Source organism: Mytilus californianus, unplaced genomic scaffold, assembly GCF_021869535.1.
Source record: "Mytilus californianus isolate M0D057914Y unplaced genomic scaffold, xbMytCali1.0.p SCAF_11, whole genome shotgun sequence".
NCBI lineage: Eukaryota > Metazoa > Mollusca > Bivalvia > Mytilida > Mytilidae > Mytilus > Mytilus californianus.
The window spans coordinates 53,413,631-53,439,718 of NW_026262593.1; the positions used below are offsets into that span (position 1 = coordinate 53,413,631).

The following is a 26,088-nucleotide window of genomic DNA, read 5'->3' on the forward strand; positions in this document are numbered from 1 at the left end:
TGATTTTTAAGAACCTTGTCCTTCAAACTTCAAAACTGTATTTTATTTCATCCAGAGATGAGTCAAAATCGAAATATTGATGAAATTTGAATATTAAAACGTCTTAATGACATACTTAATAAGATTTTCAACATTAAATCTCTATGTTATTAAGCATGACACATGGCTGTGATGGAGAAGTTTGATATATTTTATTTCAAATAAAAGATTTGGTTGTGGATTAAAATTTCCTTTTCGTTCATTCTCTTTTTTTAGGGAAGGGGGGATGAGGAAGGGGGTCGTAAAAACTTAAAATTTGTAACGTTGAAAGAGCCTCTAAGTACGTTATAGATAGAAGATATTCAGGTTTGTTTGTCAACCATGCACAAGCATAGCTTAATATAAAAAAAACCTAGCAGATGTTGTACGATTGCAACTCAGACAAATGTCCACCAAAGGCCAAAGTAAAAGGATGTAATAAATAGAGTTCACCGTACGACATTAAATTCCGCTGACAATCACAATGTGTGTTCCAAATTTCAAAACAGTAAATAAAATTGAAACAAAAAAAAAACGTTTAACTAGTTGAAGTGAAAAAAAAAGAATTTATTATTTAACTGATAATTTAAAACCAAATACTTCGATATCTTATTTAAACGCGAGGTTCCGATTTCTGGAATACCATCAATTCGTTCGAGGTCAAAACGTTATTGGGTTGGGAGCGTCATATAACCTATGGACATATACAGGTCTCCATATCAAATATCAATGACCTACCACTATTGGTTCCCCTTAACCTGACATAATAACATAACTTATACATTTTTGACACTTTCATCGCCGCAAACTGTATGTTGTATTCTTGTCTCCGCGATTTCGCCGAGGCGACACAAAAACATTTTGTTTTCAAAATATTTTGCAATAGTTTCTACAAGCATTAACAACCTTACCCAAGTGAATTAGTTCTCTCAGAAAGAGTTTAAATTTCACTGACAAGACAGTTTTTTCTCACGGTAGTGTTTGGTGTTTGGCAAAAAAAAATTTTGAAGTTAATTCCATTGTTTTCAATAGTTTTTTGTGTATTTCCAAAAGAAACAAACATCATATTAGAGTTTAGATTAAAGTTTTATCCGGTGTACTGGACTTCAAAACTTGAATAACGGCAGAAGTTCATCAGACACTAAATCAAAAACGAAGTGTTGTTAAATATTTGAACATTAAGTTCAATCGTCTCTCTATAAATGAGGTTTAAAGGTATGCCAGATGTTTAAAGCTGTATATATATCATCCTTTATACGCAGTATATCAGAGAAATTAGTTGAAGTTACTCAGTTCATAAAGGCGAATTTTTACAGGTGATATTATCTATTTCTCTCCGTGCATTCTAAACCTACTACTCTGAATTCGTTCATACAAATAAGAGTAAGAAAACCTATGAAGCGCTTTTCTGGATTTACTTTTATCAGGAACACCCAAAGCCGAAACAGGTGAAAATCCATATGACAAAAGGGATATAAAAACAATAGCGAAATCCATCTAAGGTCAACTTTGTCTGAGGGAGTTGAAACTTTAGTTTTCGTCGAGCCTGCGACTTTTGTCGCAAAAGCGAGACATAGCGATCCTACATTCCGTCGTCGTCGGCGTCCACAAATATTCACTCTGTGGTTAAAGTTTTTGAAATTTTAATAACTTTCTTAAACTATCCTGGATTTCAACCAAACTTGGAATGAAGCTTGTTTATGATCATAAGATAGTATCCAGAAATAAATTTTGTAAAAAAAAAAATCCTGTCTATCCGTATTTTACTTATAAATGGACTTAGTTTCTCTGCCAGTTAACATTACATTCACTCTGTGGTTAAAGTTTTAAAAATTTTAATAAATTTCTTAAACTATCCTGGATTTGTACCTAACTTGGACAGAAGCTTGTTTATGATCAAAAGCTAGTATCTACATGTAGAAGGAAATTTTGTAAAAATTTATTTCCTGTTTTTCCGTATATTACTTATAAATTGACTTAGTTTTTCTTCCAGTTACTGTAAGTTCAGAAATTATTGCGTGCATTTATTATTGCGATTTTGTCATTTAAGACTAAAATGCGATTTTTATCTTTGCGATATTCAGAAAAATCCTGTTTAATTTTTATAAAAAATTTCAAAATGCGAGTTAAAATAATTGCGATTATAACCTTGTCGCATTTTTCGCAATAATAAAAACATCGCAATAATTTCTGAATATACAGTAACAATACATACAGTCTGCAGTTAAAAGTTTTTAAAACATTTATTAGATTCATAACCATCCTGGATTTTTTCCAAACTTGGACAGAAGCTTCTTACAATCAAAAGATAGTATCTATAGGAAAATTTTTAATAATTGTTCCCCCATTTTTGTTGAGCCTGCGACTAACAGCAAAAGTAGGCGAGACACTGGGTTCCGCGTAACCCTTACGAATTTTTTATTTAATAATTTCGAATATCGTTGATACCAATTGGCAACTAATTTTTGATAAATTCGGCATAGAAGCCTATGAAAAATTTGTATTTTGTTGAGCATTTAAATTCATGGTTTACTTTTTCCCACGGGACCCAGAAAAATCAGAACTAAAAAAACAATAATTAATCTATGGTTCAGTATATAATTGGTTTTTAAACCTATATATTTCAATCACGGTTTTTCATATGGACTTTTTTAACACAATTAAGAGTTATTTAAATGAAACACCTTATTCGAACTGTATTTCCGTTCGTTTAAGTTCACAGAAAAATTTAACTTATAACAGCTTACATCTAATACACTTTTCAAAATTTAAAATTCAATTCCTTCAACCAATACAATGTGATTCCCTCTTGTATCCCTCATTCCTAAATTCAATACCTCTACATGGCCCAGTTCTGCCGCATTGTGCAGTGGACTTCCTCCTAGATTATCTAATGTCACTTTTGCGCCACCATCTTTGATCATCCATGCCACAACAGACGCACGTCCATTTGTTGCTGCGAAATGAAGACAGGAAGCACCGTCGAGGTCACGGTCGTTGGCGTTGCACTCTTGCTCTTTGACCTGTTGTATAAAAAAATCTAATTATTGAATTGAATTCTAAACATTAAAAAATCATGGCATCCTTACTTAAATGTGTTTAAAAAGGACATCAAAATAGGACGAATGTAAAAAAAAATCATGCATATGACATCAAATTTCTTTTATTATTCCAAGGATGAAGGCATTGCGGAGTAAAAGTTTGTTCACTTAATTCTATAAAGGATACTATTAAATTTTATGTTGTGTACATATATGATCTATATTTTTATAACAATAAAGAGCACACAATATACCAGTACGAGTTGAAAAAGGAACAAATTGCCATGGATTCGCAAAAAGCCTCAGCAAAAAATCCCCCCGCATCTTTTTCAAAATCCTGGATCCGCATCTGGATATTTCTTTTTCTCACTCATAATACTGACCAGCCATTTAACAATCTCTAAATGTCCTCCTTGAGAAGCTGCGTGTACATAAGACATTCCATCAAAAGATTTCATTTTCATATTTGCATTTTTCTCCACCAAATATTTGAGTATTTCTAGATGTCCATATTGACAAGCGAGGTATGCAGGTGTTGCTCCATTATCAAGCTGTAAATTGATGGACCTGTAATATAAATTCAACATTATTTTTCAAAAAGAGCCACCCAGCTTACAATCCGGTTACTATGATCTTTAATTCTAACGAGTAATGTACTGTTAGTGGTATTTTTAAACGCAGTTCATCGCTCAAAATATGGTTCACTCCAATCCGATTGAAAAAGATATGTCCTGTGTCCACGCTTTGCTTCCTTGTAAGCAAAGCGTTGAACAGGATCTGTATTTTGTTAAGATTGGTAGTGCTCCATCGTTCGCTGAATCAAACTGGACCCCTGTTGTGTTCACTTATCGCTACACTTCGTTGCGGAGCTTAAGATGGAATGGAGGACCAGTTTAACGCTGAATGTAAACCGAATAATGTCAGTCGTTATATTCCGCCGATCTCCGATTGATATGCTATAAGCCATAGAGGGCGAAGAATTATTCGAGTCACGCTGAATGTGTTATTTTTTTATATTTTTTTTGGCTTGTCACTTTCGGAAGTTTCCCCCCTACTTTTCAGGCTACTCCAATGCCACTGAAAAAGATGTGGTATGCTTGCCAATGAGACACAACTATCTACCAGAGACAAAATGACACCGATGTTTAGGACAATAATAATATGTTAATGAGATATGAATTTGCCCCACTTTGTGCTTAACACGCTGTCAGCATGGATTGGATTTTTAACGTGTAGCTTACAAGATAACAGATAGTAAACAGTATCTAGATATATAGATGGAAGTAAAAAAGTATCTAGATATTCAGATGTAGTTACAGATATCTAGATATCTAAGTTTAGGTAACACGTATCTAAATGGTAGAAACAAGTATCTCGACACATTTGTAATCCGTTATAATTGTTATCTAGGTACTTGTAACTACCATCTAGATATCTAGGTACTTGTAACTTATCTAAATATCAAGATACGGATAACTACCATCAAGATATCTAGATACGGGTAATTACCATTTAGCTGTACAGATATCTAAATACTTGTTGAAAGCATCTAGGTACTGGTTACCACCATCTAGATTTCTATATTTTTTTTACTTCCGTCTAAATATCTAGATACATTAAAATAACATCTAGACATTTAGATACATTTGTACTCGCTGAAAACATCTAGGTACTTGCTACCACCATCTTAAAATCTTAATACTCTCACTACTATCTAGATATCTAAACTTGCTACTAACATCTAGATATCTAGATTCTTGTTTACTACCAACTAGATATCTAGATACAGGTTAAAAGCATTTAGATGAAACCAGTGCTATGTTGACATGAACGGCCACTCATACATGTACCTATATATTTTTTTACTGTTGAATAACGCATTGCATGTCTTTCATTGTTTGAGTTGAATGAAGGATTTCTTCCTCATTTTCGTATATCATACATCTCCTTTTATTTACAATGAACTAATCAACATATATTCTTTTTATAACTTGATATACTCTTACATTGTGTAGATAAAATGTATATTTAATGTAGATATCTGATACAGGTTTCATTATCTTGAAGTTATATATAATTCATTTACACACAAATATCATTTGATAGCATGCATGTATCCTACTTTGCCATTAAATGATACCAATTTGATGAAAGACCCTCATAAATCGTTGAAATATATCCTTTTGCATTAACCATAATATATATCGATGTAAATTATAAGATTATCACACAATGTTGACTGCTGTGCCCCCATTTTTGACGTTTTTACCTATTATGTCTGTTTATTTTGTTCACACATTGAATGCTTTATGACTGTCATACAAGCGAGAGGTTTAGCTAGCTATAAAACCAGGTTTAATCCACCATTTTCTACATAAGGAAATGCCTGTACCAAGTCAGGAATAATATATGACAGTTGTTTCCATTCGTTTGATGTGTTTGAGCTTTTGATTTTGCCATTTGATAAGGAACTTTCCGTTTTGAATTTTCTTTGGAGTTCGGTATTTTTGATATTTTATTTTTTTATATATATACAATCAATAGGGCTAACATCCACATGGGTGTATCTAATACTGGTACTTGTACCGATTTCATTTTACTTCTATGTACTGACAAAGGAGGTTATAATGGTACTGAATATATAACTCAATAGGGCTAACATCCACATGGGTGTATCTAATACTTGTACCGATTTCATCTTACTTCCATGTATTGACCAAGGAGCTTATAATGATACTATTGACATGCCTTCGGTCCTATCTTATGTGAGATAAAAATAGAGATAATGAAAATAGAGTGTGATTGACCCATTTAAAATCAAATTCAGCAGTTCAAGTATCCAGAAGAATCATGTTTGCTGTTATTGAATATGAAAACGATCGTGGTTTTTAAGTAACAAAGTTTTTTTCTTTCTTTTTTCATACTGATTGTAATTCTTAAAATGAGGCAAAAAAGAGATATGTTTATGTATTTTCCACCTCCTGGCAGGAAAAAAAGTAAGGTTGTGGGCTTTAGCCTTGATCAAACATGTATTGACGCAAACATCGCTTGATAAAAAATGTCCATTAAATGTTTTAAGGTAGACATGACATTTTTTTAATTCAGGGCAGGTAGAGAGACTTGAGACAAAACAAAACATTTGATTGAGGCAAACTTAAGTTAGAGAACGGAAACGAAAAATTCAGCTTTTTTTCCATATGAAAGGGGCATAACTTTAGAAATGTGAAAGTGACGCCAACGAAATTCAAACTTGATCTGTGTGTTGTGATAATAAGCATTGTGTATAAGTTACATAACATTTGGTTACGGCAAACTTAAGTTAGATAACGGAAACGAAAAATGCAGCACTTTTTTTCCATTTGTAAAGGGGCATAACTCTAGAAGTGACGACACCAAAATTCAGACTTCATCTGTGTTTTGTGGTAATAATCATTGTGTATCAGTTCCATAACATTTGGTTGAGGCAAACTTAAGTTTGAGAACGGAAACCAATGACGTACAGACGGACCAGGGTAAAGCTTAATGCCCCCACCGCTACGGCGGGGGCATTAAAAAAAATCAATGGGGAATGTGTCCATGGGAAACAGATGATGCCCCCGCTTGTCTATCATACTAGTATAAAGTTATAAAGGGACATAACTGGAAAACGGTAATAGTGACGCTACCCAAATTTGTACTTGACCTGAGTTTTGTGGTAATAACTATAGTGTATAAGTTACATAACATATGGTTGAGGCAAACTTAAGTTAGAGAACGGAAACAAAAAAAATCAGTAATTTTTCCATTTGCAAAGAGGCATAACTCTAGAACAATAAGAGTGACACCCCAAAAAAACAAACTGGACCTGTATTTTGTAGTAATAAGCATTGTGTTTAAGTTTCATAACATTTGGTTGCGGCTAACTTAAGTTAGAGAACGAAAACAAAATATTCAGCTATTTTTCCATTTATAAAGGGGCATAACTCAAGAACAATAAAGGTGACACCCCCAAAATTCAAACTTGCATTGAAGACCTGTTGGTGACCTTCTGCTGTTGTCTGTTCTATGGTCGGGTTGTTGTCTCTTTGGCACATTCCCCATTTCCATTCTCAATTTTATTGATCTGTATTTTGTGGTAATAAGCATTGTGTATAAGTTTCATAACATTTGGTTAAGGCAAACTTAAGTTAAAAAACGGAAACGAAAAATTCAGCAATTTTTCCATTTGTAAAGGGGCATAACTCAAGAACAATAAATGTGGATAGTGTCCACATGTGTCCACAGATGATGCCCCCGCTTGCATATCATATAGTTATAAATGGACATAACTCAAGAATGGAAAAGTGTCGCCACCAAATTTCGTACTTAATTTGTATTATGTAGTAATTAGCATTGTGTATAAGTTTCATAACATTTGGTCGAGGCAAACTAAAGTTAGAAAACGGAAACAAAAAATTTGTACTTGATCTTAGTTTTGTGGTAATGAATATTGTGTATAGGTTTCATAATGTTTGGTTGGGGTAAACTTAAGTTACAGAATGGAAACTAAAAATTATGCAATCTTTCGATTTATAAAGGGGCATAACTCAATAGTGGTTAAAGTGACACTACCTAAATTCAACTTGATCTGTGTTTTATCAGTGGAATCAAAATTAAACATTGCATTGTATAAAGCATTGATTGTAAATGATTCCACTATAATCATGGACAAAGGAAGATAACTCCAATTTTAAAAATTACTTGATATTTAGAAGAAAATAAATATTTTGCAATTTTTCCATTTATAAAGGGGCATAACTCTAGAACGGTTCAAGTGACGCCACCAAAATTCAAACTTGATCTTTGTCTTGTGGAAATAAGCATTGTGTATAAGTTTCATAACATTTGGTAGGGGCAAACTCAAGTTAGAGAACGGAAACCAATTTTGGGACGTACGAGACGGACAAGGGTAAAACTTAATGCCCCAACCGCTACGGCGGGGGCATAATAAAAGTAACACCCCAAAATTTAAACTTGATCTGTATTTTGTGGTAATAAGCATTGTGTATAAGTTTAATAACATTTGGTTGAGGCAAATTAAAGTTAGAGAACGGAAACTAAAAATTTAGCATTTTTTCCATTTATAAAGGGGCATTACTCTAGAACGGTAAAAGTGACGCCACCAAAATTCAAACTTGATCTGTGTTTTGTGGAAATAAGCATTGTGTATAAGTTTCATAACATTTGGTAGGGGCAAACTCAAGTTAGAGAACGGAAACCAATTTTGGGACGTACGGACGGACGTACGAACGTACGTACGTACAGACAGGCAAGGGTAAAACTTAATGCCCCACCGCTACGGCGGGGGCATAATAAAAGTAACACCCCAAAATTCAAACTTGATCTGTATTTTGTGGTTATAAGCATTGTGTATAAGTTTAATAACATTTGGTTGAGGCAAATTATTAAAAAAATAAGCAATTTTTCCATTTGCAAAGTGGCGTAACTCTAGAACAATAAGAGTGACACCCCAAAAAACAAACTGGACCTGTATTTTGTGGTAATAAGCATTATGTATAAGTTTAATAACATTTGGTTGAGGCAAATTAAAGTTAGAGAACGGAAACTAAAAATTTAGCATTTTTTCCATTTATAAAGGGGCATTACTCTAGAACGGTTAAACTGACGCCACCAAAATTCAAACTTGATCTGTGTTTTGTGGAAATAAGCATTGTGTATTAGTTTCATAACATTTGGTAGGGGCAAACTCAAGTTAGAGAACGGAAACCAATTTTGGGACGTACGAACGTACGTACGTACAGACGGACAAGGGTAAAACTTAATGCCCCCACCGCTACGCATAATAAAAGTAACACCCCAAAATTCAAACTTGATCTGTATTTTGTGGTTATAAGCATTGTGTATAAGTTTAATAACATTTGGTTGAGGCAAATTATTAAAAAAATAAGCAATTTTTCCATTTGCAAAGTGGCGTAACTCTAGAACAATAAGAGTGACACCCCAAAAAACAATCTGGACCTGTATTTTGTGGTAATAAGCATTGTGTATAAGTTTCATAACATTTGGTTGCGGCTAACTTAAGTTAGAGAACGAAAACAAAATATTTAGTAATTTTTCCATTTGTAAAGGGGCATAACTCTAGAACGGTTAAAGTGACACCACCAAAATTTCGACTTGACCTGTATTTTGTGGTAATAAGCATTGTGTATAAGTTTCATAGCATTTGGTAGATGCAAACTTAAGTTAGAGAACGGAAACGAAAAATTCAGCAATTTTAATACAACCGCAAAAAAATTTGCGCTCGTATATTGGTATCTAGTCGTCGTCATCTGCGTTGTCCGAAGACATTTGGTTTCCGGACAATAACTTTAGTATATGTAAATAGAAATCTATGAAATTTAAACACAAGGTTTATAACCACAAAAGGAAGATTAGGATTGATTTCGGGGTTATGGTCCTAACAGTTTAGGAATTAGGGGCCAAAAAGGGGCCCAAATAAGCATTTTTCTAGTTTCCAGACCATAGCTTGTGGAAAGGTGTATGGGTCTCTCTGAAATTAGACCACAAGTTTCCATACCACAAAGGGATGGTAAGAATTGGCTTTAGGGGTTATGGCTCAAACCGTTTAAGAATAAGGGGCAAAAAAGGGAAAAAAAGGGTTTCCTGGTTAATGGACAATTACTTAAAAGTACAATGCTATGTTTGGATTACCTCCCTTACACTGCTTTTAAATTATGTATGAAGAAATGTTGTATTGTCTAGAGGTGATTAGCTGTCAATTTATTTTTAGAAGTTACTATTAATAAACTGTCGAGATAGGTCACAAGGCCATTGATTTAAAAAAAAAAATACAATTCCCCTCAAGCATTCATGATGTCCTCTATCAGAACCGATCCCTTCACGCATGAAAATATGAACATTGACAGTTTTTAGATTTATTAAGACGTCTATCAACTTCTGACAGCGTGTAAGCCGCCCAAAATGACATTCAGTCCCGTGGACAGGAAAAAAAAACGAAATTTGAACTTGCAGGTCTGTAAATAGAAACATCTCAAAAGTTTAATGTCACTTTTTCGGCAATTTCTCGTGGGACGATTGATTTTGTAGGAGTTTAACTCCATGAACAACAGTAAACGATACATGTGTCTCTTCATGAAAGCATTCATTTATTTAGACAATAAAATATATTTTTAAATACAAGACTATTCAGTGACGCTCTAATCAAAAGACAGTCGGAAAGTCAAAATCAAATACAGAGAACATTTAACACCTGAATTTTAAAAGGTTGTGTCAAATAAATACATCTTTCTATCTTCATGCATGCATTTCCGCACTCAGTTTCTCGTGTGGATCATACATGTAGTATTACACATCTCATAATGCAGAGACATATATACCATGTCATGTACAATATATGTCTCTGATAAACGTAATTTAAATAGATTTCATACTAAAGATTTCAAAAGTGAATAACGTCATTACAAATGTATCAAGTTGTTTGATTTGGCACTTGAAAATAAAGAACAAATAGTGGGTTCTTTCAATATTCTTTTATGATACTTCCATTTGAACGGATTAAGCAAAACACACAAGTAAGGGGAGTCAAATGAAGTCTTGCCGGCGCACTGATACATGTACATATGACTCAGAATGTTCTCCCAGAAGTATTTCACTAATAAATGTCTACCAGTTAGAAATATCTGTCTATGTGCTAAGGTTTAATTACTATATGTATAAATTTACAAATACATCGTAGGTTTACCAATATAACAATTTAGCAACATGCTTCTTAAGGTGGTACCCAACACCTTGACTAATACTAATTTGGCTGGTTTAATTTTCCTAAAAATTTGTCAAAATGTTTACTTTGACCCTTTGACAAAAATATAAAAATTTCAAACAATTTGAACCAACCACTTTATCAGAAAAAATTCACTGGTTATAAAGCAGTTTGACAATCACTAATTTTGATCATTGAGAATCTTGATATTTCCTTAACAATACAACATGATTAAAACGTTTAGCTGATTTTTACAGAGTTATCTCCCTGTAGTGTTAGGTACCACCTTAAATATTCTGAAAAAAAAAACTTATTTTTATGACAAAAAAATGTAGATAGACAGCTAGATATAGACTGCATGTTATGATGAAATGTTATACTAGTACATGTAAATCTCTATTTTCTGTAGATGAAAGCATTGAAAATAGGCTTCTTTCTTGTGTATTATACATGTGTATGAACTGAGGTCAGTTTATCTCACCAAAATGTGCTTGGACAGCGTGACTCAGCATCTTATGATGGAATGGCAATGTATGTGTACTGTAGATGTAGATGAAAATAGGCTTCTTTCTTATGTATCATGTGTACTCAGGTCAGGTAATCAGTTTATCTGAACACATTCATGACATTGATTAGATAAAACTACATTATTTACTGACCAAATTTCCTAATTTGATGGATGAATCAAGTGTATAAAAATAAAAAATTATTTAAAATACATTTAACAATTATTTTACATATTAAAAGGATTTTTTAGAATTATAAGGTGCAGTTTAACGTGATTTACAATGTACATGTATATGCACATACAAAAAAAGAAGGTTTTTTTTTTAAATTTCATATCAAATCACCATCCAAAATAATCCAGACCTTATGAAAAACTATCACCACCTTTATATTGTACCTGAAAAATATAATATCAAGGAGGCAATAAACTTCAAAATACAGAATATTGACAGTTGTAGAATAAAAGTCAAAATACATGTACATGGGCAATTAAGTGAATGATGCCAATGGCAGTTAAATGTTTGTTTAAACACAAGGATCCCCACATGATCCAATTTAATGGTGGTGGTCCTTCATTCATGAAATTCCAGCACCACTGTTAATTTCTAAGGAAAAACCTTAAATTTAGACATGAAATCAGATGAGTTTGGAAAATAATTCTTAATCAGTAAAATTTGAAGTTTAGAAAGACCAATTCATTTCATATCTATCATTGAGCATGAAAACTGGTGGTCTTGTCCATCCTGACCACCAAAAACCAGGCAGGTCCATGAATTTTGAGTGCAGTATATATGGTCCTGATGTCCAGCTAAAATTTTTGGGTGGTAAATTCTTTTTTTAAGGCTTTCTGATATTTAGTGTAGCTCATGATCACAATGTATATGAATATTTATTTAGGAACCATATATAATTGGTATAGTCTAATAAATTAAATTTATACCTATGGTAATAATTGATAGCAAAAATTTAATTGCAACTACAGGACCACCAGATTTGTAGATTGACATGGTGGCCACTTAATTACCATGCTAAAAAAAAGATTTCAAAAACTCTGTTTTTAATGGTCAAAAAAATTAAGATACATATACATGATATATAATTTATTATGTACAAAATGATGTACATGTATTTTTTATATGTATTTAAAGAGTACATTATTACTTTGTATTGCAAAATTTAAAGGTACAGTGTATCAAATTTATATTCCTTACATTTTTTAAAGAGTTAAATTCTTATTTTATAAGCTCGAACCATAAAAGCTTTTCTGTGGTGATCCCTGTACATGCTTTTTATATAGAATAGAGAATGGAAATAGGAAATGTGTCAAAGAGACAACAACCCGACCAAGAACAGAAAACAGCCCAAGGCCACCAATGGGTCTTCAAAGCAGTGAGAAAATTTGGCACACAGCTGAGTACTTGATTCAGATATAACTAGAACACACCCGCGAAATCGCGTGCGTTGAGAGCGTGGTTGAAAGTATGTAAACTGTTGTAGGATGAATTTTTGTAAAAGATTTTTATGATTGGAGAATTTCACGAAAGGTATCAAAAGTATATAAACATGAACTGATGTCAATACAATATTTTGAATTTTTCACGGTCAACAGTTCAAAAAATTGGATGTAAATCTACAGAATTCATGTCAACGCAAAGGTCAACTATTTGTAGTAACATGAACGCACAATTTTTAGGAGGCGATTTGCTTTGTCACCATGCTTTTTGTTTCTTTGTGCAGAAGGCAGAAAAATCAATATGTTAACCTTTTCAATTTCAGTCACTCGAAACGAATTCCAATAATGAAATCAGATTATCATGTGATACATGTACATTTTTTATTTGCAAATAAGATTTGAATTATGAATAGAGCCATTGTAAATACTCAATATATTAATGAACAATGCGATTTGTGCACAAAACCGTCACATTTTACTGAAATCTGGCTTACATGTACATGTAATAAGGTGTTGACTTTTAAGAAAGCAAATTAATTCTAAAATGGGGTGCTTATTACGTCATATGAATAGACCCATAATAAAATACTCAATAAACCACAACCACTATAAATTGACAACGCCACAATGCGATTTGTGCACAAAAACGTCATATTTTACTGAAATGGTGTCAGACTTTTCAGTGGGAAAGTTCAAACTTTACTTTATCCATAGATTTGTTTTCATTTTCACATGGCCTGGGTTGTTATATTCGTTAATTTTATCCCTTGCTTACGGCTACGCTCAGTTTAAAATTCCAAGAAGTCGGATTTTTATCGCTTCCAGGGACCGAAGGAATGTTTGATACCAGTTCCTGTAGCTCAGGTACCCATAACATTGTATGTAATCCAGTTAGGTGTTAATGTTTTTTGTAAATTTACCAAAATTCTGTTTCATTTTAAACAGTCCTAAACAGAAGTCTTGTCTATGACCTAAAAGTCCGTCCGATGACGGAAACAATATCCTGAAGCCTTTATTTTCGTTTTCCTCCCAAAATAACCCAAACGGAATAATCATAAGCGAGGATGACAAATGCGACTATGCATGTTACCTATAGGACACAGAGGCATGGTGATTAATTTATTGTGGAAGGAAGAGAAGCGACACACAAAATGAGGTCTTCTCATTTAATAGTATAGATATAATTTACATGTGCATGTAACAGTCTTCACAAATCTTGATTTACAAGCACAAAAACCAGTCAAGGGTCTAACTTAAATAAGTTATTAGAGAAAGATAACATACATTTGTTATTGTGGGCTAAAAAATAAAAAATCTGTGATAACATATGTATGTTACATGTTTCAAAGGGGCATTTTACATCCTTTATTTTGTTAAATTGTATACAAGTTCTATTGATATTATAATTGTCTTTATGTATATTAAACTTTAGAAAGATATAACAGTCCATAGTTTGCCAATCATGCCTAACACACCCATGTTATAACAGAAAAAATATGCCTGTAATAACTAAAGGGTGTTATTACAGATTCTCTACATCTCTTCAAAGCCTTTTCTCAGACATATCACAATGTATTTTAATTTATTGTAATAAATAATGATTAGATAAAATTGAGAATGGAAATGGGGAATGTGTCAAAGAGACAACAACCCGACCATAGAACAGACAACAGCAGAAGGTCACCAACAGGTCTTCAATGCAGCGAGAAATTCCCGCACCCGGAGGCGTCCTTCAGCTGGCCCCTAAACAAATATATATACTAGTTCAGTGATAATGAACATGTAATGAGGTTCTGCGCAAGCTTCCTAGTCATTCCCAAGTGTCTCATGTAATAAGTTAAATGCCTGTAATAACTAAGCCTTGTTATTACAGCTAAGTTTATCACTTAAAAGCATGTCTCATTGATTTACCATGGTTGATCAAAAATGTATTAATTGAATTGGAAAATTAGTTTTCAAGGTTATGCATTAAGTTACTGCGCAAGTTTCAAGAATTCCCAAGTGCCCACTGAAAATAAAAAAAACTATGATACATTTAACTGATAACAAACATATGTTACTACAGATTAAGAGAAAGTATCCGTAATAACACATGTATGTTATTTTTCTCTAATAACTTATTCAAGTTACACTCTTGACTGAAAACCATCATAAAATTTCTTTGAATTTAGACATGCTAGATGACGTATGAGGACCTTTTTGTTACTTTCCCAACAACAATTTTACTGGACTGGGCTGTACATGTACTCCCAAGGACTGAGATTATGGACTTTCAATGGTGTATTTAAATTCAGTGTACATTCATGAAAGTGTTATCTAATTTTCAAAAAATAAGAATTCAGAATTGGACTTAAACTAAAACTATTTCATCCTTCTTGGAAAGAAAAACAGGTTTCTTGGCAGTGCAGAGCAATAAGTATGTACATGTAGTGCACAGCCATATTAAACTTGTACATACCGAGGTATTTCAGTCAGAATAAGTTTGACAACCTTCAAATTCCCTCCAACTACTGCAAAGTGGAGACATGTAGCCCCTTTTTTAGTCTTCAACAAGAGATCACAGCTAGTATTGTTTATAATCCAATGCACAACCAAAAGCTGTCCATATAATGAGGCAATATGAAGGGGCGTGGCTCCAACATCGTCACCTTCATCAATATTTACTTGAGTATTGGTCCACAACCATTTCACAATTTCCAAACTCCCTGACGCCGCTGCCTCATGGAAGGCAGTAGATCCGAATTTTGTTTTCTTCGACACGTTAAACTTTTTTGTATTTATAAGATATTCAGCTAACGTCACGTTCCCAACCCTACAAACATAATGTAAACAATTGGCCCCATCATCGTCTGTCGTGCTTTCGTCAATATTTTGTGACTGAATGAAAGCCAGATCACCCTTTTTAGCTGCAGAAAATATCCCTTTCATTTCTGTATACACAAAATTGGCATTCTTTATGTCGATCCAGTTTATTAAATTTCAGTAATGTTATCTGATCTATTGGATTGTCATCTGTCCAAAATAACTCCGGAAGTTTATACAACCTGTCTAAAAATGGAATCGGAGTCGGACATTTCTGGTTTTCCGTTTGGTCCGTAAAAAATGTCTACTCACAAAAGATGAAGGTTTGGTGCCTAACTAAATTAATACATGTGGTACAAGCAAGTCCGACGAAAGATCATGCTTACTAGACCATAGTGTTGCATTATATGCAAGGCTTTAACAAATGAAAAATATATTCAGAAAAAAACCTTTTCTAAAGTCTACATCAAGGATTTGTATTACCATACACATCCTCGTCTACATGCAGTAGTGGTCAAAATAAATAAAAATATGAATTTGGTTGATTATAATGGAGATATTTTCACATTAGTTGCCCTTCAAACAAAATGAACAAATTGAAACAAGTCAAACACAAAGTTCGTCAATGGAAAAAAAAAGTAATTTGTTATTGAGTAATGTATCGATGCCCTGCAATATATATTGTCCGTCAACCTATTTATATTTTTCATGATTGTATAAAATCTCTTTATTTGCAGGATAACTTCTTGTACTTAGTGAAATTATTTTCTCAATGAATCTTTATTTCTTTTCTGTTTCTTTTATGTAATTATAGGTCACCGTACGGCCTTCAACAATGAGAAAAAAAAAACAATATCGTATAGTCAGCTACAGTACGGTATAGCCGGTCAACACTGCGGTTGCGAAATTTTCATTATGCTTTGGCAAGATGCGTATTGCCATTGAATTGCAACTTTTCCTCCCGAAGGTCGATTAATTGTTCTCTCGGACTACTTGATTACTCCCACCAATAAAAAATGACCACCAATGCCATGGTGCAGTGTCAAAATAATCAGTATATTGATGGTGGCCGCAAAATGGTAGAAGTAGAAGTAGGCCAACTTGCAAGTGAGTTGACCGGCCTGATGTAGAGTTAAACTGCAGTGTGTTGAATGTGGAGTTAAACTGACACCAAAAGTCAGTGAATCAATTCAAAATTGGTTAAGAACTTACAAATTCAAAATATGCTATTCATTTATTTGAAGAAAATCATTAAAGCAAATTAAAAAGAAAAGATCATAATCCATAATATCGTCAATGCCACATATTCTTATCGCAGATCTAGTTGTAACCATATCATTTTCCTGAAACAAAAAAACAAATAAAATTCAATTTCTTAAAGATCCAATAGGAAAACAATTTTAAAGAAAAATATTTAAACTTCCACTTAAATACATCCTGTCGATACCTATGTTTTATCATTACACAATGTCATGTTTTTCTCTGACTATTTTAAAATTAGTAATGACGTCTTTACTCTAAATCTTTTGGATGTTGGATGTGTATACTAATATTTTAGTCTATAAATACATTTATTTATTAGATGTTATCGGCTTTGAATTAGCTTTCAGTAACTGCGAGTACTCTCAGATCCGTAGTTATGTGTGTGTGTGTTTTTTGTATCGATCTGATGAGGTAAGCCCTTTTCAATTGATTTTTATAGTTTGTTTTATGTTTTACTGTTACACCACTGTCCCAGGTTAGGAGGATGGTTTGGCGCTAGCAAACATGTTTAACCCCGCCACATTATGTATGTGCCAGCCTGTCCCAAGTCAAGAGCCTGTAATTTAATGGTTGTCGTTTGTTGCTGTATTCCGTATTTGTTTTTCGTTTATTGCTGTGTACATAAATCAGCTCGTTAGTTTTTTCTTTTAAATTTTTTTACATTTGTCATTTCGGGGTCTTTTAAAGCCTAAAATGCGGTAAGAGTTTTGCCCATTGTCGAAGGCCGTACGGTGAACTATAGTTGTTAACTTCTATGTCATTTGTTCTCTGGTTGAGAGTTGTCTCATTGACAATCATACCACAACTTATACGTAGCAAGAATGACGGTTGAAGGAAAATATATTAGTTTTGTCTCATCAGGGGGTATATAGGATTCAACAACTGCATGATATGTACATATATGAATTCATGTCTTTTTTAAAATTATTTTTGAGATGTATTATGTAATGTGTTATTTTGTTTTCTTGTATGCCATCAACCCCATTGGGGGTATAATAGTGCATTATTTTCAATAAATTATATGAACAATAGAAATGTGCCCTAAACATTCCTTTGAAATCTAAAAGCTACGTACTGGATCCCAATTATGGTCACATTAACAATAAAGACTGAGCAACACGAACCACACCAAAAACCGGGGGTGACCAAAAATCTAAAAACTGTACACAAAACACAACATAGAAAACTAAAGACTGAGCAACACGAACCCCACCAAAAACCGGGGTTAATCTCAGGTGCTCCGGAAGGGAAAACATGTGGCACCCGTCGTGTTGCTAAAATTTATGCATCAGTTAAATAGCATACTGAAACACCATATCGTAATTATCAGACACTTTTATGGCTGTTTAAACCGTTATAACGACTTTCCAGCCATAGGCGGATCCAGAGGGGGGGGGGGGCTGGGGGGCCCGGGCCCCCCCCCCCCCTTTCATGGGAAAAATTTGGTTGATTATATAGGGAATCACTGAAGCATGACTGGAGCGGCCCCCCCTTAGGTCAGTCAGCGGGCCCCCCTTAGGAAAAGTTCTGGATCCGCCACTGCCAGCATTGCATAAAAGAGTATCGGCAAAACTTAAAAATAACAGATTTAAGATCGAATTCCGCCGTCGTGGCAAGGTGTGTTCGACTTCGATCTTAATCAACTAAAATTGTAGTTTTCCTACCGAAGGTCGGTTATTCTCTCCTGGTATTCTGACTTCCTCCACGAGGAAAAAACTGGCCACCAGCCAAGAGTGCTGAATGTGGCGTTAAACACCAAGAATCAATCAAGACTGATTTATTCCAGTTATTTCAAACATATAAAGAAACTCACCGAAATATCTCTCCAACATTTGAACATCTTCGATTATGACATTCAGGACCTCTGTATCTTCAATCATATATTGATCAATTTCTCCAATTGCTGAGTCTGTGAAAAAAAGTTGATGAATAGTTATCAAAATATTAGAAACGGCACTCTAATCTCTTTCAGTCACAGTTTTTTTTTTGTATATAAACGTACCACGTTCATTGGAACACGCATAAAAAAAACCTCAGAAGCTTATTGATCTTAGAATATATATTTCAAAATTGATATCAGTTTAAAAAAACAAGCCTCAAATCATATTCTTAAGACAAAACCAATAAGTACAGACAAGTGCGCTGATATACAATCTGAGTAATGTAACGAAGAAAAATGAAAGAATAAAAATGAAAATTACATACCGAAACGTCCTTGAATTTCGGCCAACTCGGTTTTCAAATCACCATTGTCTTTTGAGTCCAGATTAATATCTAGTAAGCTGAAAGCCGAATATTGCCCGAACCAACTGTCTCGGATGTAATCAACATCGTCTTTGATTTGTTCCCGATCTTTCTTTTCTGGAATTATTTTTTTTATCTTTTTGAACCGCTTCTCCATAGCCTTCGACATTCTTTTCATATCTTTAATTAAACATTCTGTTTCTGGAAGTTAAAGTTAGAGATGTATATAATATTGCTTACATGGAATAGAAATTTCTTTTTTGGGGTTAGGAAAAACATTCTGGAATATGATACCTTAATTACTAAAATACATTCTACATAGCTTTATATTTACACCTATGCGTATATAATATGTTTTCAAACAAGGGAAGATTATATAGCATTATTTATAACAAAGTTTCCATAACGATCTTCTGTTACGAGTAATAACTAAACGTTAACACCGATATTGAGGGAATATGGATGGGGCTCCTTCATTTCTGCATTCTTTAATTTTTAGGCCATTTTTATCTACTCTTTATATTTTTTGCCCATTTTTATCTACTCTTTATATTTTAGCATTTCGTTATTCCCTATTTCTTTAATTTTTTGGTCTATTTTTCTCTATTCTTTATATTTTTTGCCCATTATTCTCTATTCTGTAAACTCCCATCCATGCACACACTGGCTTATCTTTCATGTTGAAAACTGAATTTTCACCTTCTTTTTTCCCACCTTCTTTTCCTCAAAATTAGTTATGATGCCTAACCTTGCATTGCATCATTAAATTATTTTTAGAATACTGCTATATGTCAACGACTAATATAAATTGATGAATATAAATGTAATATTTGCTACTGAATATTGAACAACCTTAAATATATGGATTAAATTTACTAAAATTATCAGGCGCGTAGCAACCCGTACGCAATAACGCAGTTGCGTACACATCGAAAATTTGACAAAAAATAAAAATATGGCAAATCTAGTAAGAATAAAACTAAAGTAATAGAATAAATTAAAAAGTATTATAAAAATATGCTAATAGTCACTTTGTAACTATATTTCGTTCCGGAAACTAGTCTACTCTTTTCAATCGTGATTGTGTTGCTGATGCAGACAATTAAAATAGCTGAGTCCTCGGGGTGTCAGAACACAACTGTTACGGCTGCAATGCCTCTTTTCTGAAGATTTCAAAATAACTGATGAAATAAAATATGACGTTCTTGGGCAACAAGTCATTCTTATGATTATCCTGTGAGATATGTATAGTCTTACATACGTCGTCATAACAGATTTGTTTAAATAGTCCAGTCAAACTTAATATAAACTTAAGATTGTTAATGGTAATTTTCTTACAACGTCTTCGTCGTTTTTTTTAATTTGACGATCAACGGGTTTTTACTTTTTTATTCTACGTTCGGTCGTGCAAGACGGGTGCCTCGTTCAACGTGTTCCCCCGATTTAACTATACGTGCCTCGAGATTAAAAGTGCTTGTTCTCCTTGCTTTGTAAAAATAAAATACTCTCGATTTGGAAGTTGATAAATAGAAATCGGAAACAATTTGATACTTTTCCTTGTAGATTTCAGGACTTCAAACGTATTTATATATAGTTAAACGTTTCCAAATTATGATATTATAAACAAGGATTTATATTTGGGAAACTTTAATATACTAAACGTATATGCATGTATGCCGGTCTCGACGGCAACGGCAGAACGATCTTTCGGTACCATGAGAAGACTAGAGAAATACAATGAAAACCAATCGTTTATCTGGGCTTGGTCTATTAAACATATACCGTGAAAAACAAATTTCAACAGACACGGTTTTGGACATCTTCAGTAGAAGAAAGGAAAGGAAATTGTCATTGATTTTCAGAATTAACTTTGAGAATTAAAAGCTTAAAGAAAGACTGTTTGTTCTCTTATAAAATAAAACATAGAGAAATGTAATTCCATCTTTTTATGTATATTCTCAATAAAAAAAATTCCACGGTGTTGGCTTAGAAATTTGAATTGTCTAATGTATAGGGAGTTGAGACTGATTAGGTAACAATTAAAATATATGGTGGTGGCACTATATATTTTAGTTGTACCAAATATATAAACAAGTTCTACCCACTACACATTAGAAGTTTACTTTCTCTAATTAATTTTATTTTTCAAATTTAATTATTTAAAAAAGTTGACTTGTTACTCATTAAAATAAGATTTCTGTGAGGTCATTTAAAGTCCCAGGAAATCGCGAGAATGCAGGATTTTGCATCAATTACTCCAGAGCTTTTGGGGGCCTTGAGCGGCCCACAGATCCCTCGCCGTATGACTTCCTTCCCCGGCATTGAGTACACATCATTTTGGCCTAGCTACGCCCCTGATTATCATCTATTTATTACCTGAGTAAAAGTTTGAAACATCAGACATTTCTTCATCACCCTTTATACATTGGCCGAAAACTGTTTTCATTTCTGAAAAAGAATTACTTAGTAAGTGAAATTGAAACAAAAACAATATTCAGTAATTGATTTTAAAGTTGCTAGATAATTTTTAAAACGTGCAAATCATTTTTTTAGTGTCAAAATTTCGTTTGATTTGTGCTTGGGTGGATAGTTGTCTCATTGGCAATCTTCTTATGTTTATATAGAAGTTTTTTAGTATTCGCTTTCATGTACATCTGTAACTGTCATTGTTTTTGCCAAATAGAGTAGGGGGACAAAAACATAGTTTTGCTCACCTTGCCCACCTCTCCATTCCCTGACTTCTACGCCAGAGTATACTTAGTACTTTACCTTCAATTTCTCTCCATAGTAATTTGCAGTGATAGACGGCTGCAAGGAACAATGCACCAATCATTACAATCATTATGGTGTCATGCCAAGTATAAGGACATCCGAAAGACATATTCTGAAAAAAGACGTTTTTTATACATCAGCACAAATATATATGATCATATGTTACAGTTATGAACTATCCAACTTATAACACTGTGTCAGTCGAAGTGGCGATTTCTAAATCAACAGATTCGGCCTTCAACAATGAGCAAAACCCATACAAATGGATGTATTAGTATACGCCGTACCGTGTCGAATTATATGGATTATAAATCCGACAGCCTATTGCTATCAGGACTGCAGATGTAACAGACCAGGGGAACAGAGATTGCAGATAGCTATTTCCTTATGAATGAATACATGTAGATTTACCTAAAGGGAATTATTACAAATATTTGTGATTTATATTTAAAAAGCAACTACAGTTAAGTCGCTTGCATTCGGGATATCGTTGTGGTAATAGTTATAATCTTTTAGTGAACCTGTTTAAAATGTAAGCGAAGCGCAAAATAAATTGTGACGAAAAGCTCTAAAAATGAAATTGCCACACTTCAAAATTTCACAAAGCCAAAACAATACTTCAATGTTATGGTGAATCCTTACCTCATAATCAATAAATTCTAGGTCAATGAGATCGAAAGTGTATTCAGTTTCAATGCTGAAACGAACAAAAAATAAAGACTGATTATCATAATATAACCCGTTTTGTTGCTTATATGCATATATACATGTATGCTTTATCTAAATTAAAATGAAAGCTAAATGTACAAAATAAAGTTACGTTACTGATAATGTTACAGTAGGCGGCCGGGCTCAGACACTTTCACTGAATCTTGTGTTGCTGAAAATTTTACTTTTGTAAAGTATCAAGTGTTTTACAAATGGATGGCTGTAAGGTGCGATGAAAATCCGTCCACATCTCTTACCTATATCATGAATTTCCAAAAACAGTACATATTATAATATATTATTTCTTAATTTATTCAAAAATCATGAATTTTTCGGCTGTTTATTTATCATTCTACATTAGAAATTCATAACGGAAACAGTAAAAATGGTATTTCAGGATTCGCATATTATAGACACTGGTGTTTTGTCCTGTTAACATCTTTGTTACCGGTAGTCTAATACAGATTCTTTTATATACGGATTTAAGATATCATGGTTTAAATATGTAAAGGAAATAATTAAACTGTTTAAAAGATCAATGAGGGTATGGATGGGGTTTACCGAAAAGCGAATAACGGGCAAAAACGTGCAGAATAAAGGGCAAAAATTGCAAAGAATAGAGAAAAATAGGCCACAAAATAAAGTATACAGAATAATGGGATGCTAAAATATAAAGAACAGAGAATAACAGGCAAAAATTATAAGAATAGAGAAAAATGGCTTAAAAATAAAATAAATACAGAATGCAGTTGCAAGTAATAGATGAATGGAAGCAAACACGTCCAGCTAGAGTCTTAATAGTGTCGAGATTTTACCTAATTTTATCTTCTGGGTTATTAGCTGACTCCAGAACCATAACTGCCACCAGTGATGTCAACCATATAAAGACAGCCATGGCGAATGTTTGATGATAAAAGTGTAGCTTTCAAATAAGATTTAAGTAAACTAACTACACAAAGAAGACAACCTAAAACACACCCTCCATGATGTCGCACGGTTGCTGTTGCTAATGAGGTCCATGTAACGTCACAGTTACTTTACCACTGTGAACGTTACATGCGCAGTCCCGTCCGTTGATCTGCATGGCGTACGATCGAATAAGGTAGATAAAGGGTCTACCTTTATTTTTGACTGTAAATAGCTGCAAAAAGTCGGTGTACTGATATTAAGGATTTCTTTTAAACTGAAAACAGATTTCATATAAGGTTATAACATCTTTTTCATCAAAGGAAAATGTCTTACATTGGATAAACGTTCAAACTTTGTTATATCAGGAACGATTAATCAGAATAATGAATTGTTTTAAAGGAATGTACAGTATTTTTTTTCTTTTTTGCTATGAAACAAGGACGATAACTGTGACAATGAAATGCAGTTAATATTAAACTATTTTTATGAACTGTTGTTAAGTTGATTCCTAATAGGGACGTTAAGCCACAAATTAAGATTCGAATATATAGGCACTAATTAACGCATTTGCAATAAGGGGAACACATTAATCTCTTCCGGAATACCATTATTTCGAAAGGAACTTATCGCCAAAACGGACATAAAACAAAATGAAGGGATATGACGAGGGTCTGAATAGGATTAATAGATTAGAGAACGAAAAATAAAAGGCCAATAAAAATGAAGAATAGAGAAAAAAAGCAAAAATATTTCCTACTGTCTAATTACCCGCCGAATATCAAATTGTTATCCCCATACTTCAGCTTGCAAGCAATTGTAATGCCCATGCAGTTCAAGATATAGCAATTCCTTTTCTTAAGGCTAAATAAAGTAGAACTGCAAAATTGGGACCCGGTCGTATTTACAAAGTAAACGTGGGGTCATTTGCAGTTCAGATTGGGATTCGTTAAATTTTCTCGCTGGTCTCAAATTTTATCGCTGGTCTCCGTTAAGGTTTACAAGGCTAGGTTTTTACTTGTCTTTCTTATATAAGATACTGTGTTCCCAAAAAGGAAAAAAATCTTAATAAATTATTTTCAAATTATATTCAAATAATGAATTCACAATTTGTTGACATGATTTGGTATAGATTTATTTATAAAATCATTACCTCATAAATGAGAAGAACTTTTTTATTCTGATTTTCGTTCAATTAATCTGTCGACGTGGTGGAGAACATTAAATTTAAGAAAAGTCATCATAAAACCATCCATACTCAATATATATATATAAAAACGTATGAAAAAATCTAATATTCCAAGAAGCTATTTTATGTATATTCCGTATACTGAGTAGCTCTATGGAAAACTATGATTTGTGGCGACGGCCATGTATCTCGAAATTCAAATTTGATACCAAAACCATACGGTCCGAGAACTGTTATTTCGTAGTGCATTTCTTTCAGACAATAAATGAAAATTTAAATGTTGTGTACTACTTTTGGGACAAAAATAAGTTATATCAAAATTATAGAACACTGTATCACGGGTCTAACTCAAAATATGGACAATTTTATGTCAAGGGGGTCTTGAATTCTTTTGACAGCTTAATTCAGACACTTCTTTTAAAACTTTAAAATTCATGACCCAATTTTTTTACAGTGTAAATTCATCCCCCTACTTACTATTTAAAACATGAAGAAATAAATTTGAAAGGGGTATAAAAAAAAATTGCAACTAATACACTGTCCACAGTACTAGTAGGGACTATATTTGTCAAAGGACGATAACTGTGTTCCTGGACCATAATCCATAACCAGGCGCGTGTTTTTTTGTTCTTCAGTAGTCAGCCAGAAGAGGTCCATTTCTGTTTTTTTTTGCATAGGGAAGATCTTCTGGCTCTCTTCTACCTCTTCTTTTTTGATAGGTAGTTTAGACGGCAGAGGCACATAACAAACATGGCGTCGTTTAGTCTAAATGACATTATTAAATTTATGAATGCAAATATATTAGAATGTGAGCTGTGTTATAAACGTTTTTATGGTATGACAGTCTTAGTAGGACATCCCTGTAGGACGATAAGCTGGATAAATATAAGAACTACACGGACAATAACAGTTAAGGGACGACTATTTGATATTCTGGGGAAGGGATTTTGATTGATTGGTGTTTAACGCTACTTTCAACACTAAGTTGGGCTATTCCGTGGTGGTCAGTTTAAATTTTATAGATGAATGATGGGACAGGGAAGAGGGTATTATTAACGTTTTTAATCTGTCGCTAATTGTGCCTATTTTTCAGCTTTTACCAGCCAACCATATTCATATATGAAATCCTCCTGCCCCCACCCCAATAAATGAATGAATATCAAATGGTTTTTCTTCTTATTAAACACAAGTTTAAATTGATTGATTGTTTGTTGCTAATTTTTAACGCCCAGTGACAAATATGTCATGCGTGTTCATGACTCGGTTCAGGAAACACGAGTTTAATAGTCAGGTAAATAAATAAAAACGAAGAATTGTATGATTGATAATGAGGCAACTATCCACCGGAGTTCAAATGTGAAGTGGATGTAAGCAATTAGGTAACCGTAATTAAGGCCTTCAACAATGACAAAATCCGATACTGTCA

The 26,088-nt window shown here is 33.3% G+C and overlaps 2 protein-coding genes across 3 annotated transcripts in view; both read right to left on the reverse strand.

Annotated features, from left to right (window-relative positions):
* LOC127720301 (espin-like) overlaps nucleotides 1-15,808 on the reverse strand; it is a 52,760-nt gene extending 36,952 nt beyond the window's left edge. Inside the window, exons 1-3 of the mRNA XM_052226866.1 lie at nucleotides 15,237-15,808; nucleotides 3,443-3,626; nucleotides 2,856-3,041 (exon numbers count right to left, since the gene is read on the reverse strand). Coding sequence (XP_052082826.1) covers nucleotides 2,856-3,041; nucleotides 3,443-3,626; nucleotides 15,237-15,706 — 840 coding nt within the window. The 5' untranslated portion in view covers nucleotides 15,707-15,808. The remainder of the gene's footprint in view (nucleotides 1-2,855; nucleotides 3,042-3,442; nucleotides 3,627-15,236) is intronic.
* LOC127720312 (uncharacterized) overlaps nucleotides 1-26,088 on the reverse strand; it is a 416,307-nt gene that overhangs the window by 371,630 nt on the left and 18,589 nt on the right. The gene's annotated exons all lie outside the window — the stretch shown is intronic.